This window comes from Trypanosoma brucei, chromosome 10, assembly GCF_000002445.2.
Source record: "Trypanosoma brucei brucei TREU927 chromosome 10, whole genome shotgun sequence".
Lineage (NCBI taxonomy): Eukaryota > Euglenozoa > Kinetoplastea > Trypanosomatida > Trypanosomatidae > Trypanosoma > Trypanosoma brucei.
The window spans coordinates 694,973-715,083 of record NC_007283.1 but is presented as its reverse complement, the minus strand read 5'-3'; the positions used below and the strand labels follow the sequence as shown (position 1 = coordinate 715,083).

The 20,111-nt window shown below is 48.9% G+C and overlaps 9 protein-coding genes across 9 annotated transcripts, besides 2 other annotated features; all 9 read right to left on the bottom strand.

Annotated features, from left to right (window-relative positions):
- Nucleotides 1–327: 327 nt before the first annotated feature.
- Nucleotides 328–4,920, bottom strand: Tb10.70.4870 (DNA-directed RNA polymerase III largest subunit; the record flags this gene model as incomplete). The annotated part of the gene is made up of 1 exon (XM_817438.1): nucleotides 328–4,920. One exon carries the CDS (start codon nucleotides 4,918–4,920, stop codon nucleotides 328–330), a length of 4,593 nt encoding a protein of 1,530 aa, XP_822531.1.
- Nucleotides 4,921–6,137: 1,217 nt separating this feature from the next.
- On the bottom strand, nucleotides 6,138–7,286 carry Tb10.70.4880 (eukaryotic translation initiation factor 5, putative; the record flags this gene model as incomplete). Its single annotated transcript, XM_817437.1, has 1 exon — nucleotides 6,138–7,286. The coding sequence occupies one exon, from the start codon at nucleotides 7,284–7,286 to the stop codon at nucleotides 6,138–6,140; it is 1,149 nt and encodes a 382-aa protein (XP_822530.1).
- Nucleotides 7,287–7,657: 371 nt separating this feature from the next.
- On the bottom strand, nucleotides 7,658–9,826 carry Tb10.70.4890 (hypothetical protein, conserved; the record flags this gene model as incomplete). Its single annotated transcript, XM_817436.1, has 1 exon — nucleotides 7,658–9,826. One exon carries the CDS (start codon nucleotides 9,824–9,826, stop codon nucleotides 7,658–7,660), a length of 2,169 nt encoding a protein of 722 aa, XP_822529.1.
- Nucleotides 9,827–9,930: 104 nt separating this feature from the next.
- Nucleotides 9,931–9,953: a sequence feature (AT_rich).
- Nucleotides 9,954–10,387: 434 nt separating this feature from the next.
- Tb10.70.4900 (deoxyhypusine synthase, putative) lies at nucleotides 10,388–11,773 on the bottom strand (the record flags this gene model as incomplete). The annotated part of the gene is made up of 1 exon (XM_817435.1): nucleotides 10,388–11,773. One exon carries the CDS (start codon nucleotides 11,771–11,773, stop codon nucleotides 10,388–10,390), a length of 1,386 nt encoding a protein of 461 aa, XP_822528.1.
- A 739-nt stretch (nucleotides 11,774–12,512) lies between these two features.
- Nucleotides 12,513–12,542: a microsatellite.
- Nucleotides 12,543–13,411: 869 nt separating this feature from the next.
- Tb10.70.4920 (hypothetical protein, unlikely) lies at nucleotides 13,412–13,750 on the bottom strand (the record flags this gene model as incomplete). Its single annotated transcript, XM_817434.1, has 1 exon — nucleotides 13,412–13,750. One exon carries the CDS (start codon nucleotides 13,748–13,750, stop codon nucleotides 13,412–13,414), a length of 339 nt encoding a protein of 112 aa, XP_822527.1.
- A 145-nt stretch (nucleotides 13,751–13,895) lies between these two features.
- On the bottom strand, nucleotides 13,896–14,780 carry Tb10.70.4930 (hypothetical protein, conserved; the record flags this gene model as incomplete). The annotated part of the gene is made up of 1 exon (XM_817433.1): nucleotides 13,896–14,780. One exon carries the CDS (start codon nucleotides 14,778–14,780, stop codon nucleotides 13,896–13,898), a length of 885 nt encoding a protein of 294 aa, XP_822526.1.
- Nucleotides 14,781–15,245: 465 nt separating this feature from the next.
- On the bottom strand, nucleotides 15,246–16,451 carry Tb10.70.4940 (hypothetical protein, conserved; the record flags this gene model as incomplete). Its single annotated transcript, XM_817432.1, has 1 exon — nucleotides 15,246–16,451. One exon carries the CDS (start codon nucleotides 16,449–16,451, stop codon nucleotides 15,246–15,248), a length of 1,206 nt encoding a protein of 401 aa, XP_822525.1.
- Nucleotides 16,452–17,491: 1,040 nt separating this feature from the next.
- Nucleotides 17,492–17,686, bottom strand: Tb10.70_v2.40 (hypothetical protein; the record flags this gene model as incomplete). Its single annotated transcript, XM_817431.1, has 1 exon — nucleotides 17,492–17,686. One exon carries the CDS (start codon nucleotides 17,684–17,686, stop codon nucleotides 17,492–17,494), a length of 195 nt encoding a protein of 64 aa, XP_822524.1.
- Nucleotides 17,687–17,862: 176 nt separating this feature from the next.
- Nucleotides 17,863–19,953, bottom strand: Tb10.70.4960 (hypothetical protein, conserved; the record flags this gene model as incomplete). The annotated part of the gene is made up of 1 exon (XM_817430.1): nucleotides 17,863–19,953. One exon carries the CDS (start codon nucleotides 19,951–19,953, stop codon nucleotides 17,863–17,865), a length of 2,091 nt encoding a protein of 696 aa, XP_822523.1.
- Nucleotides 19,954–20,111: the final 158 nt, after the last annotated feature.

Genomic DNA, 20,111 nt, shown 5'->3' with positions numbered 1-20,111 from the left:
CAACCATCTTCCTTTGGATACGCCACATGCTTCAGCATGGCAATTAAGCACCGTTACACGTAATATTCAACACGTTTCCAACGCCAGCCCATGCAACTGGCACCTTACAAGCACCACAATCAGTCACACAACTCCACTGGCTTGTGTGTGTAAAGAAATACACCGCTTCATTCTCCCCTCTCATCCCTCAAGAAGATACTAACATTAGGCAAAATACTCGCCCATATACGTGCGACCACAATCACCTGTCCACACATAACTTCAACCTTTTACTTATTTTGTTTCCGTCATCACCACCGCTATTGCCATTTCGTTCCTTGAAAACGTTTAAAAAAGATCCAAACGAAAAACACCCTCAGCGGCAAGAGGTACCAGATGATGTCGTTTTGCGGTGTGGAAGTTGGGGCCCATCCCGCGTTTCACGCAACGCTGAGGAGGGAGAACATCGTTGCTTATGGAACCGTCTAACAAGAGATCGAAGGATGTTGTCCCTAATGGGACAGGTTTCCCTACGATAATACTGTCTGACACACTGAGATCCCGGTCAACTCGTTGAGTGGCTGCGGCATTGTACAAATGGTCCGTGGTGCGCTCAAATGAAGCCATGGTAAGAACGTTGAAGTTCATTTTTTGAATGCCGTATCGCGTAATTCCAAGCACCACACCTCGTTGAGTCATGAGATCCGCAAGGAGGTACACGTGCCGAACGTCAATGCTTAGACTGTATGCCTTGAGTATGTTTTGTATCTCGTCCACGATCACACGGCGCGCAGCTTCAATACCCAGCACACGCTCCACCACGGCCACGTGATTACAGACCACCCGAGTAGAGTCGACACCCCAAAGATTCATTACGGCACGCAGCTCCGCGCCTTCTGCCAACACTTCAGTGCCGTTTGAGGATATCATCGCACGGTTAATGCCTCCGATGCCCCCAACTACAACGTCGGGGAGTAACCCGAGGATGCGTCGGAGACTAAAGTGAACCCAACGGGCATCCTGAAAGTGGGGATATACAGCGAGTGTGTCGAGGCTGAATACCTCTATACAATCCTCGTTTAGCATCCGAAGGGGAGACATGGTATGCCCAGCGGCCGCAAGAATGCGCTGACGAACGGTGATGGCGTTGATGGGTAGATGCAGTTTTGTAATAACGGACATATTAAGGTGCACACGGAGGTAAAATTCAGTGTCACTGCACACCTCCACAATTTCGGACACAACCTCACGTAACAGCACGCGCTCAATCTGGGCCTTCACGAACCGTGCCCGCTTCCTGAATATTTCGCAATGGTTTTCCTCCCCTTCCATAAGTAGTACTGGAGCTGTGACAACGGGTGTAGCAATATTGCGATTGGCGTTGATGACCTCCACTAGTCGAGGAACACCCTGCGTAATGCTCATGCTCGCCACACCAGCAAAGTGAAAGGTACGCAAAGTCATCTGAGTACTTGGCTCACCAACAGATTGGGCAGCAATGGCGCCGCACGGGGTACCAGGCTCACATGCCTTACGCAGATACTTGCTTGCGCATTGAGCAATGAATCGTGTTACCATTCCGCGTGTCAGCGGAAGTAGTTCGGTCTGAAGCATCTCAAGGTCCCGCAACTCGGAAACCCTTCCCCCTTCTTTGCTGTCTTTGACCTTCAGTGACGGTGCTCTCTTTTTGGTTCTCTTATTTGCAATAGGCCCACTATTGTCACCTCCCCCCTCCGTTCGCTCACGACTCGTGTTGGGAAGGTTGAGCAGGTTGCGGATCCGTTGCTGTTCCCTCACCTTTTTCACGAAGAAGTCTTGGATATCATCTTTGAACTTTCTACTGCAAACTTTAACCAGATGGGAAATTAACACTGCCCGACGCAGTCTTCCTGTACGTGGCCTGCTCTCCCTATCATTAGTTTTCCCGTTGCTGTTATGCAAAGCATCTTCTCGAGACTCCTGTTCCTCACAAACTTTTAGCGCCTCTTGATCCCCATTCAAGCACATTTCTACAAACGAAGGTCCCTCTGTTGGAAGCATCGAAATAAACTCGTTAAAGTAATTTTCATTATCTCGTATTGCATTTCCGTCACTTGCCGTCTTACTTCCAGCAAGCAGTCCCACGACCCAACGTGCATACGCCGCTCGAACACTAAGCCATTCCTGCTCCAAGTTCAGAGGTGTGCCGCTATTACCCTCCATGAGCTGAGGGTCAAGGCCATCTTCACCAAACCTTAGCTGTATTACGTCTCCTTTCGTGTTACGCACCGTGCCGTCGTACCGTACGCTCAAGTTTTCCATTGCCTTCATCAGGCGCCGATATATATACCCCGTTTCTGCCGTCTTGACTGCCGTATCGACGAGACCCTCACGTCCTGCCATTGTGTGAAAGAAAAACTCTGTCGGGGAGAGGCCAGAGTAAAACGAGTTAGCCACAAACCCACGGGCTGCAGGTGCCTCTTCAAAACGGTGGAAATGTGGGAGCGAGCGGTCCTGAAAGGCGTCCAAAATACGCTTCCCACTTACAGTCTGCTGGCCCACGCAGGCCATCATTTGAGCAATGTTCAGGGCACTACCTTTACTACCCGATTGCACCATGATCAGCGGCGTATTGTTGTGGATGGAAAGTGTTTGTACGGCTGCGGTACCGCACTCGTCACGCACCTTCGACAACTCCGTATTGAGACGCGCCTCCAGTGATTGCTTGACAGTAAGACCCGGAAGGGGTATCATCCGCCCCGTCTTCGCTGATTTGATTAAACCATCACATACCTCTACAGAGCGCGCTAGAACTGCTGCTTTCTGTTTGTTCAACTCTGGGGTTGGCGCAACATCGCCGAGGCCCAGGCTAAACCCATAATTTGTTAGGTACCGTGAAGTGAACTGTGCAATGCGAGACATAACACGCGCTGTGTACCCACCCCCAGCAATGGTGTGTAGCCGTGCGAAAAGTCCATCCTTTGCTCCTCCACCTAATAACTTCTTGTCGAGGCGGCCTGATATAAAACAGGAATCAAGGAATGCCACATAGCCCTCCTCTGCACAGTCGTGCTTACCCTTCCTCGTGTAGAACTTTGTTGGAGCCTCAAAACTCAACAGTACATCCACCTCAGGTGAGGGACGTACAATGAGTTCAAACAACTGTTTTCCCGTCCATAGCTCTACGGGTTTCAATATAGCGGGAATGGGCAGTCTAAATTGCGTTACTGGGCCGAGCCAATGCGACACCATCTGCGAGAACTCGCCACGGTCAAAAAAAACATCGCGAGATGTTACAAGGTATGCAGCGGCCAAAAAATCTTGTGTACACGCAATAATTGGCTCACCATTTTTCGCTGAAATGATGTTCCTCGCGGTGGACATAAGTTGAAGAGCTTCTGCCCGAGCCTTTTCGGTTTGAACAAAATGCACATTCATTTCGTCACCATCGAAATCAGCATTATAAGGTGCGCAACAACACTCATTGAAACGAAACGTGCGGAAAGGCAGCACTCGAGCACGATGGGCCATCATTGAAACACGATGAAGCGAAGGCTGGCGATTAAATAAAACCAAGTCACCATTCATCACATGTCGCTCAACAATGTCTCCAACTGCAAGGCGTGCTGCCAGGCGGTGTCGATCCCGCTCGTTCTTGAGGGACTTCTTTGAGCCTTCCTGCGCCAGGTAAACGGTAGTGGCGCCAGGGTGAACGTGCGGGCCGTTGCGCACAAGTCGACGCATTAGCTCATGGTTGGCCTTGAAAACTCTTTGAGGGTAGGTCAGCACACGGGCAACATGAAGGGGCACTGCGAGCTCATCCACATCAAGATTTGGGTCGGGTGAAATGACGGAGCGACCCGAGTAGTCTACACGTTTCCCACTGAGGTTACAGCGGAACCTGCCATGTTTGCTCTTTAGTCTTTGAGCATATGATTTCAAATCACTGGTACGGACATTTGGTGGAAACCCTGGAAGACTCGAATCAAGTAGCCTCGCTGCCCTCATCTGCAACATCTCCCACGTCTCCGTATACCTAGTGGCATCAAGAGATCCGTCCTGCATGGTATCTGTGCTGACCAGGATGTCGTTGTACTGAGCTGTGAGATCATCATCGCGAACGGTCGTTGTCCCCGCACACCCTCGTGGCCGCACGGGCACGGGAGGCACAAGAAGTGTTGTCATGAGTAGATCCGTAGGACTAACTCCAGGTGCTAGGCCTAACAGTATGACTTCCCCAGGTGGAACCGCAAGAAATAGCTGCCGGACACGTACGGGGTCAAGGAAGTCGTGAACGAACTCTCTACACTCGCCGACGACCTTGTTGTAAGCACATGCAGTTCGCAGCTCAGCGTCAAAGAAACCACCAGGGTTCTCCCTAGGCCCCTCACCACGGCGAGGCTCCACGTGATATTTTTCGTGAACAAGCCTCATTGGTCGCACACGCCGTACTACGCCGTTCAGACCGCCACACTTAAGGCACACACGTGTCTTATATGCATCCGTTTGTATCGTTTTAATGAGCATCGTGCGCTGCAGCGGTTCGAGGGATGAAGACGACAAACGCCTCTTATAATAATCGATTTCAGTATCATCTAGTAACACATGCGAGCAGCGTTTGCATATAGTACGGCAAATTCGCAACACTGTGGTGAAGAAACCAAGATGAAAAACTGGTGCCTCGAGGTCAATGTGACCCGGATGTCCAACACACTCGATGCTGTTGAGTCCGCAAGTTTCGCAGATGGAAAGACGGTCGCATACGCCAAGACGGGCGTCATTGACTCCGTACTCTTTAACATCACCAACAACACGGCGACATGGAAGTACGGAAAGACGATGCACATCGTTACGAGAAAGAAGGCCGTAGTGTAGTGCACTAATCTCTACAGGTGCGTGAGGAAGCGGTTCAACAAACTGCTGCGGAAGCAGGAAAGATGTACTGCTACCTCCTTTTAGCATCGGTTAAGAAACGCTGTGAATATTCCCGGTAATGTGTAATTTTACCCCTCTTTTTTCCCCTTCCTTCGACAGAGGGGAGGCAACCGCTATGAAGGTACTTGATATCACAGGCAAGTAAGCCATAGAGGAGTACAGCAACGAGACAATACTCAACAATGGTTGTGCCGACGTGCAGGCATAAGAAGACAAAAAGAGGAAGGGTTGTGTAACTATACCCCACACAAGGGGGAGAAACAAAGGAGGAAAAATAAACAGACTGGACAAGAATTCCCACACCTGCGCTGTACAGGGTTTATTTTACTTCCCCGTCATCACCTTCTTTCACCCGACTATGTCCTACTCTATTAAATGCCTTCACTCCATTATAATCCCCCCTCGCTTCCCTGCCCGCTTCATTCGATGTAAGGGCAGATACCCAATGAAAGTGTACAGCCTTCCCTTCCTCTCTTTTCCCACATCGACACCCAACAAATTTCCCTCATCCTCCATTTCTTGGTTTTTCGTTTCCCGTCTCCGCAAACAACACTTAAAACGCTTCACCGTCCACTAGTACACAGAACAGTATGGAAAAAAAAGAAACCACGTGTACCTGCCCTCCACTTCTTCCCAATTTTCACTACTGTAACTGCTTTTACCTTATTATTATTGCAGTGCACTCGTTCGGTTCTTCATTTTTTCCCCATTTCGTATACATGAGAGAAGCGCCGAAGAAAACATTCAAAAGGGGAATAAAATGAAGCGGAACGGAATGGCGCAAGCCACAATATGTTTACCTTTCGTTGCGATTTATTTAACGACTACAACGAGGTTAGAATACCAACAAGTCATTTAGCTTTCTTCTGCCCTACCCCAAACAGCCTTTGTGATGCGAATTGATTCACACGGTTGCAGATGTAAACTACATGGTAACAACTGTGAGGCAAGTACAAAAAACCATTTCGGTTCACCACGGCAAGGAAGGAGTATGTTGCGCTTCATTTCACGCCTCTGAGTGCATCACCACAGCGCGCGATATACCCGATATGCCACGACGATGGAAGGGACCGAAGTGAAAAATTAATGTGGTGCAAAAAAAAAAAGGTGAGGGAAATAAGGCGGTCCGCACACAGCAGCCGACGCTGAAGTAAACAAAAAGGGGAATATGGAGGAAAAATAAGAGTAAAGACAGGAGTGGGGAAAAATTGAAGTTACGATGGACGGAATGAGGCCACGGGGCTTCACGCTGCGACACACTTGTTCCCATCCAACCACACGACAAGTGGCTCCACCGCTTCCCTCATCTCGGCGTATACCGCTGGGTCGACCTTTGACGGGGGTTTTCCTTCGTTATGCCAGTTCTTAATCGATTCACCCTCGAGAACGCCTTCAATGAAAAGAACAAATAACGCAACCACAAGCTGCTCAGGCTTGAGGTGCTGCACGCATATGCGGGCGCACTCCTCCATAGCAGCAACCTGTAGCTGCATCTTCCGCTTTTGTCGCTCCGTCTTTGTCGTCTCATCCGCCGAAGCGTCGTACAGTACAGAGTCTGGAAGGGTTGAAAAGCGCTTCAGCAGTGCCGTATGGCGTCGTAAACCAGCCATGAACTCCTTTTCGGCAATTACAATGGCATTCAGAACGAGTAGCGGCCCCATTTTGTCCTTCAAGTTGTAGGTTGACATAAGTTCCATGGAGTGACGCAGAATCTCTTCGTAGTCACCTTCACATTGTCTCATGAAGCGTGCAAGCACTTCTTGCGGCGCCTCACGTGTATCCTGTAGGTCTGATTTCATAATCACGTGTTTCTCCACAGGAACCGCCAACTTTGCTGCTGCAGCAGCCGCCGCCTCCTCCTGTTGGGCCTTATCCTTCTTACGAGCCTCCGCCGTACCTGCGCCTTTCCGTAGTGCTGCCTGTGGGTTTTTGGCGAAGTGAGTAGCGAGAGCAGTGACGTAGCGCGCTCCAAGGTCTTCCAACTTCATCGACTTACCGCACGCTCCGCACGACATGCTAACCTGGGGGGCACCCTTCTTGTTGCGCTCCACAGAGAGCTGAGTTTCGGGGTTACGGCAGCTCCTGCATAGGACAAACTGGCGGATAAAGTCATATACTTTTTCCTGTACACGTTCCTCTGTATGACTTCCCATAATAAGAAATTTGTCGTCCTTTTCAGACACCGTGCGCTGAGCACCAAACTCTGACTGGAAATACTTCATCAGGACTTCTTCTGGCCTGTTGATGGCGAGGCAAACGTCGTGGATATTCGGAAAGACAGTCTTGATACCGTTACCACTGCCTTCTACCTTTGTTTGAATGGCAGGCATTTTGTAACGGTAGTATATGTCGTCCCGCTTGTCGGGATCCACAGGGATCATTGAAGACGTCATGGCTAACTTTGTATTACAGGGAACGTGTTACCTGTTTGTTCTTTAATAATGGTATTACTTAAAAAAAAAAACACGTTGCAGTAAATGTTCGTGTTCTCCTAATCCTCACTACACACTCTTTTTTTAATTTTACCTTCTCTTTCCTTTTTTTCTTTCGCTCTCGTTACCACTTGCTTGTTTACGACCTCCAATGAGGACAAACCAAACGGCACACACGGACAAAGTAACAAAAAGTTGTCAAAAGGAACACACCCACAGGAAAGTAAAAATAAGAAGGAAATGAAGAGAGTAATCACAAAACAAATATTCGGTGTTCGAAGAGAAAGCGTGTGTTAGGAAGGGGGCAATTGAGTTGTAAAAGAATGTGAAAATTAATATTGACGCTCCAACTCCAGTAGTAAATCTTCGGCGCTGTCATACGTCAACAATAAATGCTCGAGTGAAGAGGGATTCATAAAAACTTGCCGTCCCTCCTTTTCACACCGCAAGAAGAAAGTTTCAAATCGTTGCTGAAGTTCTGTAGTAAGTGAGTTTCTGAAGTGATGCGCAATGAACTCAAAGGCTGTTTTCGCCTCCCAGTTGGACATATGAATGTCCATCGTCAGCACACCAGGCCTGAACAGCTCCGCCGGTAGTAACTCCACATGGTTTGTTGTGAACACAATCACGCGGTCAGGCTGTGCGAAACATGGGTTAAGCGTGCGCAGGAGCCCTTCTGGAGAAAGAAAGTCGCGAGCAAGTCTCCGTTGGAAACGACGCATCTCACTGACTGATACTTCAGAAATTGCGTCGCTCTCATCACATGCGCCCTCAAGCAAGTTATCATTGATGCTCTCTTTTTTGCTCTCAGCCTCACTTGTACGCCCTTTTACGGAAGCGTCTGCATCTACATTTGGAGGACTGTTAGGTCCCTCATCAGGTAAGAGTGTGTCTTCATGCAGGGTTTGAGGAATTTCGGTAGAAAGGTCATCGTCACCCGCTTCAAAGGCGGAAGTCGGGGTTCCACAACCCACCTCAACACCATCAAATGATGTGGGCGAGGAGACACTCGAAGGCGGGCAACGCTGATGGGTGAGCGACATTCTGAAAGGAATTAACTGTGTGACCACGTCAAAATCCTCAAAGACATACACTATTTTCCTGACCTCAAGATCGCATTCATTCCCTGCAACAGGTGCACTATACCCTTCTAGCTTCACTGTGCCGCCAGATAGAATCTCCTGTAGTTTGCTATTTGTTTGAAAGTATTCGATAGGGACAGCAACAATGCTACGATTGAGGTAGCCCGCAATTGCACGGATAACACTAGTTTTCCCCGTGCCAGGCGGACCGTGTAGAAGAATTAGCAACTGCTGCGCGACCCCTGGAACCCCAAACCTACCCCGCTTCTCTTTGAACTCGGTGAGACATGTAATCAGGTCACTTTTCTGACGAAAAAAAAGTGATTCAAAACCGCACCTCCCGGTCGGTATCATGTAGCGACGCATGGGAAACCGGAGGGGCATCACAGATTCGTCCAACCACTTTGAAGTTATCGCACACTGCAATTCTGAGCGGCTCGGGTGGAAATAATATCGTTCGACAACGTCACCAACAGTGGAAATGTACCACTCATATGCGCGGCGAGCAAAGTTTAAGATGCGCTCACGCCCCTTGTCCGCATCCGTGCACCGTAACAGGGCTCGGCGGACAATAACCTTCCTCGTACGCAAGTACGCATCGCGCTCATTCCCTGATTGCCGTGTGGTTTTTCCATCGTCATGTAACTGACTATCATCACTACCACTTTGGCTAACATCCTCATTTTTAGCCCCAGGGTCCAAGGGGGTCGCATCAAAATTTACAGGAGGATACTCCCTCAAAACTTCCGCATTACCACGCAGTGACACGGGCTTGCCAGACTTCAGCGACGAGGTAGAGACGAACTGTTGATGAAAGCAAATGGTAAGCCCAGGTTCCACCTCCAAAACGTCACCATCACCGGGAACAAGTAAAACACGATAATACCGGCGCAGCACGTTAAACATATCCTTCCTGCCCCTATACGGTGACAAATTAAGTGGTGTGTACAGGTACTGTGCATGCCGAAGCAGAGGAATCGACTGCTCCGATACGCCTTCGGCTGGGATGTTGGCACCAGTTGCACTACCTTTATTTAGTTTTGGCTTTCCCTTCGAAAAAAGCACCCAGGAAATGTACCTCTCCATTGCGACCACCAATATTTCATTATCAAAGGCAAACTCCTCTGGCTGACTACGGAAAACATCTGCAGCCGCAACAACGCCCTCTTCACGCGTACCCAAAAGTCGTTTAAACTGTTTCGAGACCCAGGCGGGCCACGTTTCCATGAGGAAACGACGTACGTATTTGGAGAGAGCGGTTAATAGAAGAGTCAGTACCAAATTCGTTGCAATATCCCACATGGCAGCTCCATTTGAATCAACGTTGCCGTCATCTCTTCCGGATAAAGCGGAGAAAATGTTGTGCGAATCGACCGCACCTCCCAGGGAGTGAAAGTTGAAGCCGTGGCGCCCTTCCATCAATAGCGCCAACTCCCTTCTTTATTTTCGGTATTCATCATTAGTGTTACAAGAGGTATATAGAGCAAAAAAAAAAGAAAGTGCTGAAGAGAGATAATGTAGAGTATATATATATATATATATTATACACGCAAGAGGAAAGGTGAGAGCGGGTAGACTTCTACCATTTTTTTTAATCGTGAGATCGGTGTTAAAGGCTTACACACCATTTTGCTTAACTCTGAAAAGTAGAGAAAACAGAACACAGCTTCTAAGGACAAAAATTCCAAAGGCATGAAAGCACTTGTTGCAGCCAAACGCACACTACCCCATTTAGAACTATTAAGGAACGGAAAATATCCCTCCCCCCTCGAACGAGCGACCGACCATCAGGGAAAAGTTGTTTGGCCCCTCACACACACGTACACATGCAAACAAACCCACTAACTCACGAGGCAATGGATTCGTATGCCCTCGAACCGGACTCGCCACCCCTGCTCATTCCTGTTGAAGCAACTGTACAAAGCGTACACTAAATCAAACAAATGGCAATAGGCATGCTCATACAGGTGTTGTAACAAATCACGAGCGGATATTCTCCTTTCCTTTACTCCGCATCATTCGGACCCACGCCACAAATACATGAACAACAATCAACGGAAACACAATTGTCACCTCCGAGTACACTTTCACTGCGGTGGAGTCCAACCTTAACTTGCCCCAAGAAACTGCTTCACCAGGGCGAGCCCCGGCGTCGCTGCCGTCAAACTCTTGCGCATTATTCAAAAACACTGCATAATCAGCCCCGTTGCGCATCAGATTTGCGTTGCAGACGTGGTGCTTCACAACGCCACCGCCTAATATCATCATTCCCGTGCGTCGACTTCGCATCGCAAGCCTGTTAAGACGGTGAATATCTGCAACCAAGTCTAATTGCAGTAAAGGCACACCAGTGTCCCCTGCGGTGAGAATGAACTCCATAATGTCACCGTCGGTAAGAGAGGGTGAGAAAATTGGAACACCATTCCGTGCAGCCCAGTAGAGGACGGTACTCTTCGCACGTTTCAGTCCCTCTTCGCTGGCCACCTTCTCGTCAGTAACCTCGCCAGTTTCCTGCAGGGCCTCTGTAAATATATCAGCCATCCACAGACCAGCCATGTACCAAAGTGTGCTTGGGGTTATGGCCCACGAGCATACATCGTAATAGGCTTCGGGAATTGGAGCAGCTTCGCGGTTTGCCTTTTCCTTTCGTTGCGCTTCCGCAAGTCGCTTCACAAGACAGCGCATAACGCATGAAAAAAGGTTGCGTGACGCCACCCCACTACTGTTGTAACGAACATTTCCAAAATGACAGTCAGTCCCCTTGCTGCGGGAGCGGTCACGTTCCACCGGATGGTGGAATTGCTCCCCTTCTTCCTCTGCCCCATCTCGTGATAATTTGTACGACTCACACGCACGGCGTATGTCATGTTCCATCGCACCGCCACTCACCACAAGAACGTGAATGAGCGCCCTCGAGTCGCATGGCGAGGGTTTCAGTGCACCCGTCCCATCGCATGATATTCCAGCCATGTCGTCCAGTGGTGTTGCGGGTTCTACTCCATTCGGTAATGGAACGCACTCCGTGCATAGAAATCGAATTGCCTCACGGCAACCAGTCCCGAAGAGGTTGGCAGTGACCCCAACAAATAATGTCGGTTGCACCATCACTGGTGACTCAGATGCTTGGTCCCCTTCAGTGGGCATCAACGATGGGGATGGAGATTGGGGTGTCAGCATCATTTCACATATAGAAAAAGCACGGGCTAAATTTGAGGCCTGAAACCCCACGGTTGAATAGCGATTAAGAACGGCTTCTGCTGAGTGCAGATCCTCTTGATTTGGCCCCACAACAACTTGTTTTGCGTCACCCAACAGGTCATCAGTACACGATGACACTAATACCGCACTCTTGGCCAACTCAGCCATCCTTATTCTCCACTTCACACGCGGTCTGGAGTTGCAAATAAGAGGCTTTTTAGTTTTATCCCCTTACCACTTATCCTGCTTTCCCTGGCGATAAAATCGACAACTCCAACCTGAGTGGCTTAGACAGAAGAAAAAAATTTACAAGAACGGCGACGGCGTGACGAGGTGTGACGATTTGTGGTGTTGGTTGTTGGTGAAAAGAAGCCCAATAACGAAGTGATGTGAAGACAAAACACGCACTTCCTCAGAGCACGAGCTGTTGCAAGACCCGGAAGGGAAGAAACGGTAGTGCTTTGAGGGGGAAAAAATAATAAAGGGAGAAAAGATACGAAAAAAAGAACTCAATAAATGAGGATTTATGCGATATCACCGCCAAAAAAGGAAAAGAAAAAAACAGATAATAAAAACGATCTGTAGGTAGCTAACACACCCACTCGGCCACTTCAACACCTGCAAAAATAGGCAATGGAACAGGCAAAATGATGTAGTCCATCCCCTTTCTTTTGTTGTTGCGTAGAACCGTTACAACGGTGGCAGTACACCTCAAAAACATTATGGTATGCCGAAGACCGACTCACAGGTGCATATCGATTTTTTTTTGTTCCTTTTGTTCCTGTTTATGAACTAGAGAAACCAGAAAGCGAGAAAAAGCGGAAAAGAAAAGGAGAGAGAAACGGGAAACAGGATAACGTGTGTGGAAAATATTCAATGAGTAGAGCCTTCCCTTGTTATTACCGTGATATGTATATATATATATATATGTGTGTGTGTGAACATACATGCGTATATATTCACGTATATAATCTCCGTCGTTTACATGGTCCGGTCGCACTGTCGATTAGGCAGAATAAGGATGTTCGTTCAAAAAAGGGGGAGAGAAAAGAGTAAAAACGTGGGCAAAAGAGGGGAAAAAATGAAAAGAAACGAACAAACTTCTGCTTTTCTCACTGGCCGCTCCCTTTTCCTGAAAATTCAGCACACACATACCACCTACTGTTTTGCCTTTATTGATTCATTTATTTATTTTTCTCTCCTTTCCCTTTTAAAGGGTGCGAAAAGTGAAATTGCCAACCTTTCTCCCCATTCTCCTCTTCTTCCACTCGTAGCTTCAGAGCCATCACCATAGCGACGTCAGGTTGGTATAGAAATGAAAATAAGTAAATAGATACGTATATATAAATATATACGCTGTCACAAGCACGAGTGTATTCCGCATTCCTGGATACATTGGCACATACATTATGTATCCCATCTGAGTACTGAAAAGTATACAACACATCACTCTGTTGGCCCTTTGGTTGCCCAGGCCTTTGAGAATCTGATGATGAATATCTTAACAAACAAAAGAACCGAGACACGGTCGAGTGGGGAGGAATGCAGGTGTAACCCCTTCGCGCCATTCTCTAAGGAAAGCAAACAGTCAGGAAGCAATGAATTGAAAAGAGAAAGAAAGTGAAGAAACTTCTGCCTCCAAGAGGGTACAAAGGGACCCAGCACGGCGATCCGGAATGAAAAGGAAAGGGCACCTGGTGGTAGGAGAAGGGAAGCGGGAAACACAAAAGGAAGGCATGTGCATCTCTATTTTGCGATACTGCCGGCACTAGAAATAAGTTGCAATCGACATTCCACCTTCCATTATTATTTGTTTTCCCACCGCTCGAGCTTGTCAATGACGTACCACAGGCGCCACCGCTTTAAAACGCTCCTTACCGGAAAAGAGCAAGAAAGTGCGCTCCGAGCCCATCGAAAGAAAAACATGAGACCTCCAAATGTCCGTCCGCTGGGCACTTGACTACGTACCTCAAATTCTTCACCACTCCTCGATTTGTCAGTTTCCCACTCCCTCCAGTCCCCCCTAATTCTCCAAAACACCTTCACTACCTCCTTCCTTTCGCCGGTAATGTCCGTGTAGTCCATCCCTCTGTTTCCCTCCATGTTCATGTTGTCCGCCTTTTCGTTCCCCATTGGCCTCCTCATTTTCCCCTTTCATCCTTTTCGATTATTCCTGTTTCTCACCGTCCCCTTATATAAAAAAAAAATGATATCTCTTTCTTACTTCATTATACCCGCTCTCTTCCCTCCCTTTATCCAGCCGCTGCGGAGACGATGGGCACGCGGACAATTAAGAGGCCTCGGGTTGGGGTTCCCCCTCTGACATCCTTTTTCGCTCCTCGTCTGTCAAATTGTTCACCTCGTCTGATAGGCCCATGCCTTGAAGCGTGGTTCGTTCAACTTTGACGGTTTCACCATACAACACACGGCGGCAAGCAACAAGTTCTTTTCCAATCTCCGACTTCAGCCAACCGAAAATAAACGGTGGCGTCCACCCGCGGGGGTTCATACAACTCACATAAGTTGCCAAGGTGTTGTCACCCACAGGCATCAGTTTCCATGCCCACAAGCAAGCTGCACGGACAAAGCCTTTTGAGGTTTCCATCTGTGGGGTGTAGTCGATGCTACAGCCATGCACATAGTACACATTCTCACTCTCAACATATTTCTTCTCCGCAGCGAAGACAAACTCGCGGCCAGCCACGGGCGGTGGTGCCCAATACTTGTGTAACTCTATGGCGCACCCAGCCATGGGTTTGGCCAACACTTCAAAGTGGGAGAGATTTGCGGAGTATCGTTTGCGGTCATCGGCGTTGTCGCTGTGCATCGTGTCCAGCACATTCTGTGGTGAAACACCCATGAAGGACAGGGTGGCTTTGACGAAGTTAAAAGGTCCAACTCGTGGACGAGTAAACAAATGCAAGTCGCCTCCTTCCTCAGGGTCCACATAATCCACAAGTTGCCACTGGTGCTCCCCATTGTTTTCCAACATGTCTTTTGAAGCATCAAAGGCGCTGTTAAGCACTTCTCTCATGGAATCAACGTCACTATCGCTGCTCACAGTTTTTAACGGAAGCGCACAGGGATATGGCGGTTGCTCCGTACCAGCAGCTAGACCAGTCAACGCAGCGGTGCGGTAAGCCGCTTTTCCAACGCGGCTTACGACGTCCCACATCCTATCAGGAAGCGACGAGTTGCAGGTAAATAAAACCTTCACAGTACGTATTATTTTACCGTGTTCACACACTCACAACCGCAATGGGAATATCAGCAACTGAACGCGCGTATATGTTTTCGTTTAACGGTCTAGTTTTTGCTGCCGCCACAAAGGGTGTCACTTCGCTTCCCTACTTGCTCTTCAACTTTACCTCTTTGATTGGTTGGGAAAGGAAACAAATGGCAACAGACAAAACAAAACAGGGGGTCAATCAAAGATTGACAGGGGTCCCCCCCCCACACACACACAGCACACGAAAAGACGAAAAGCAAAAATACGTGCAGATGTGTGAAGTTATTTTTTTTTTTAAAAAAGAGAGATAACAGAGAAGACGACGCGGAAGGAGTCAAGTAATATGCCCTCCCTTTATTTGGACAACGCGGTGAAATGGTGAGAACGAAAGACACCATAACACCCTCTCTGTTACGGCAACTCAATCTTACACGCTAATCTCATCACGTGGCGCAACGACCGCATCCACCGCCCTATGGCGTCGGTGACCATTTCGTTACGCAGCACAACAGCTACAATTTTCCGTCGAAAAGTTTCTACCGCCTGCTCGTCCACACGGTCCACATAAATACCACCCTTCCCTTTTCCATTTTCCCCCTCGAGTTGAATTCGATCCAACCGATAGTTGTACCTCTGAAAGTCCAAATACGTCAGAAAAAGACCATTCGCAGGCACCATTGGTGTGCCGCATCGAACTGCCTTGTTCAAGAAATGATCACGCAGGTAATCCGGTGGTAAGCCAGCAGCGCACATAGAAGCAACAGTGCCGATCATTTTGCGTATTTGATTAAATAAAAAGCTCTGGCCGCTCAATTCAATGCGCACAACCTCGAGACCAACACGATTTCTGTCTCCCATGTTCCTGTTAATATCACCCGTTCCCTCAGCGGCAGGGGTGCCGTAAATGCGAATCATACGTTCACGCATACGTTCTCTTTCTTGTTCGACTTCATCGTCATCTTTCACTTCCCCTGAAACTAACCTTTCATCATCAGGAGAATAGTAGCGCGAAGGAGCCCACAACTGAAGTGCTGATAACATGGCGTCATCAGAAGGGTCCACAACAAACGGCTCACTAACTGTGACGCTGGTGATGTAACGCGCAGATGAGGGATCACTCGCCTTTCCTCCCGGTGTGAAGTTGTGGTACGAGTGGGTACCTTCAAAAAGTTTGAAGATATTTCGCGCGTGTTCCAAGCGCTGTGGTGTCACGCGGTAACGAGCCACTACCTGCATCGCGCTCTCAGGAATTGTGTGAAACACTAACATCTTCTCAAACAGTCCGTCGTGAAACTTTTGCGGGCTATCACCACCGTTGTTGTTACCACCGCCCGTATCGTCAATGGTGTCTGACCGCTGACATGTTTGAGAGGTATTTCCTTCCAGATTATTTTGTTCAGTGCAACATGCAGTCACCTCACCATTGCTGTTTCCACCTTCTTTTTCGCAAAGCCGCTGTCTTTTACTTCCCGCCGTGGCATCGTTACCGTTACCGTTGGCATTTGTTGCTGCACCCCCTGCTGTTTTAGTGCCCAAAAAACCTACCTCTTCCAGCGTGGGTCTTGAGGGCGCGAGAGATGGTGGGAAGTATATGTTGGAGTACTCCTCGCTATTCATAAATGCAAATGTTGGAAGGTAGTACTCATATTTGCGGGACCCACACATCATGTACGCATTGAAGCTCCTCGTTACTGGAATAATTTCATACACGACGATATCACTCGGAAGCGCCTCCGTCAGTAACCGCCTCGCTTCGCCCACATCAAACTCGCTCGTTGAGTCCTTTGCATACGGTAGCATCACGTTAAGCGAGATCACATTGCGCAGGGCGTGAACACCCTTGTCGGTGCGACTGGCACGCTCCCAGTTAAGTTTCTGCTGAACCTTTTGTTGCGCGTAGTTCTCCTCAGATATCATGTCAGCACGGTGCAGAGCACGCAGTAATTCCTCCTCAACTGTTGGGTAATTCGGTAGGTGGTTCCATTGCAGTCCACAGTACCGCTCGCCAATGTAGCCGAATATAATCGCCACCTTTCGTTTCGGTCGCTTGCTTGATCGAACGTCACAAGCGGAATAGTTAGAGGCAACCGCAGAGCAAGCGTCCGCACCATTTGTGGATCCAGCGCAACTCATGTAAGTAAGATGAGACCCTCCGGCACCACAAAAACGGAACGCGGGAAGTGTGCTTCAATGGAAGTATCATGTGGAAGTGTATAATGAGGAAAACGAAAAAGAGAAAAGAAAAAGAAAAAGCAGAACGTTAAATCGTCATCATAGACAGGATAAGTGGCAAAAAAAAAAAAGAAGTCAGGAAAATGCACTGGAAACCCCCAGTAGACGGAAGGTAGAGAAATAGGGCCAGGGAGCGTGGAGAGTAGGACTGGAAAAAAAGTTAGAGAGATGCCAACACACCGTTGATAAGTGTCGAACCGAAGCGGCAGCAACCCATAGCTGAGAGTGAGGTACCGTGAGAGAGTTAGTGACCCGAGGACAAATTCAGTCAGCGCAGGCATGTGTGAACGCAGAAACACACCCTAACATCAAAGTTTCTTTCCCCACCTCAAACATCGGTTGCACACGTTGTCTACATCGACCAAATACTCATCATGTGCGTGCACCACATTAAGCGCGAATAAAAATCGTGGTTACTATTATTGTTATTGTTTTGCTTCAACTACCCTACCCCGCCCTCCCTCTGTTAATACTGTCGTCTCTTCCCCGTTGCACAAAAACGTACCCGAAGACTGAACACGCCCACGTGTACACGGGTTGTGTGCTTGCGCGATTTCGTTCGCTTGCTCGTTCATGCAAATACCACTTGATCTCAAAAAACACCGCTCTTTCCCGTCCATCCTCACTGATATTTGGAGAGCAGAATCAAATATTAAAAAATTAAAACGGCGGGGAACTAGGCTCCGTACGGCAGACAAGGGAACAAGTGATCTCCAAGAGGAGGAGCGGAAGAAGAAGAAGGGAATTTGAGTTCGCGGCACAAGACACTTCCTTCACTCGTGAGATGCACTCGCGCTTACTTATCCTCTTCGCCAGCAGTGCTGTGTTTCCCTCCTCCTGCTCCTTTCTTCTTGTCCTTTTTTTTCTTTCTTTTTCGCCGTTCTTCCTCTGCGGCTTCAGTACTGGAGCGTTTGGAAGAAGTTTTGGGGGCACAAACTTCACCTTTCGCACCTGGCGTCCTCTTTTTGGACTTCTTCTTCGTACCGTGATATCTGTCACCATTACTCATGGGCATGCTAAACTTCATCTGACCCTCCTCACCAACAGTAAACATACCAGTGCTGTTGTCTGTTTCAGTACCATCATCGCCTTCTTCGCCGCCATTCCCCACTTCATCATGAGATCGATATGAACCACCTCTACCACCCGCGTCACTAAGACCCTCTGTGGCGTCTTCCATCCTATCTGCCTCATCGGATGCCCCATCATTGTCAATGCCGTACAATAAAGTGGGAAGGTGTTCGACGCGCCCTCGAGACGACAATTTAAAACGTGTTTCCTGGTTCAGCGGCACAACGTACACGGAGTTCAATGCGCTCCGCTGCACAACCCATCGACCGAGCCGCGGCTCCTTACTGCAGGCGATTAATAGCACATCACTGGTGGGAGGAAAATACAGTGAGGTGACGATAGCCCGGACAGGGATGGAGGCAAGGCAGTCCAGTGAACTCGGTTGCACAACTGGTGTAGCAGGTACACCGCTCCCTGTGCCTGTTTTTCCACTGCTTTCAGATGCGGCGCCAACACGCCAGAGACGCACAACACCGTCATAGCTAGCGCTCGCCGCCGTATCCGAATATGGAATGGCAGCAACAGCTGTGATCGGGTTGGGGATTCTCGTCTCTGAGACCACACTTCCGTCTAACTTCTGTCGCATGGCAATTGCTTCGCTCTCAAGACCAGTCCCGTCGCCGACAAAACCGTAGCCGTGGGCCCCCTCCCGCACCGCCACAGGCTTCCGCTTCCCCACATCAAAAACAAGGAGGGCTCCATTTGCAGCACCGCAAAGGACTATAAAGTCATTCATCATCACGACGCACTCAAGCACCACTTTTCCGCCGAAGTGAGCACTCGCAGTGAACTCCTGCTGTGTGGCAGCGTCCACTTTCCAGAAGCGCATCGTACCGTCATCACCAACAGTGGCGCAGCGCTCACGTCGTAGACAGTGAAGACCGAACACGCGACCTGTGTGGCCAAAAAGCTTGTCCTCGCACGACATCTGCGGTAATGCCCACACCCGCAGTGCCTCATCGTAGCCCCCGCTGTAAAGTGTATCGTTACGAAATGCGAGACCAGTTACTGCGGAGCGATGCATTGTCAGAGTTCCCAAGTGGCGTCTGGTATCCGTAACCCAGATGCCAATGGTACCGTCCGCCGCTCCTACTGCCACATATGATGTAACACTAACGTCAGCAGTAGTTCGCTCAAAAAGAGTGCGCTGAGAAGGCCGCACACCGCGAGTGTCCGATACCGCAATTGAAAGTACTGCAGCGGAGAGGCAAGGGGACAGTAGTTCCTTTCTTGTGCTACCCGCATTATCTCTCAGCTCAACAAAATACACAGCCCCCGTTTTGTCACCGAGAAACACAATCTCGTTGCCCAGACTGCATACTGCCGTAACGGCGTTGCTGTTGTGAGCTACAAACACAGCACTGACGTCCGTTGCCGATGGGCTTTCAACTTTCTCAGATTCGATCGTCCCTTTTTTTTGTTGCTTGTGAAGAAATTCAGCGATATGGGAGGCCAACAGACGACTCCTCGTCCCGGCCGCAAGTTCTGCCTCCTCGCGCAGCTGCCGTTGCCTTTCATCAAAGAGATCAGCGTCGATATCATCATCAAAGTCTAGTTCTTTCAACCGGGTGTTCACATGGTCACCAATCGCGCGCAATACCGAGGTGGGGTCTTCAGCTGAGAGGAGCATCGGATCTTCTGATAATCTTTCACTGCCCGACAGTCGATGCTTCCTTTCACTGCTCCGACCATCCCTTTTCGCCTCTTCATTCGACTCTTCGCGACGGCGCTTCAGTTTCTGCAGTTCCTTCTTACGTTCCCCACCAGCGGTAGCTGTAATGGCATGTTGCCTCTCGGCCCTCTTCTTGGCAAGCATAGTCCAAACACTGAGCCGTTACGTCGTTCGTTTATTTCGCAGAAAAAATAAATAAATAATGAGTACGTGGGTGGAAAAAACAGTGAACCACAAGGGTGGAGTTAAAGATCAGTTTAGTGTGATGCAAACAAAGGCAAATGTCACAACAAAGAAGACGA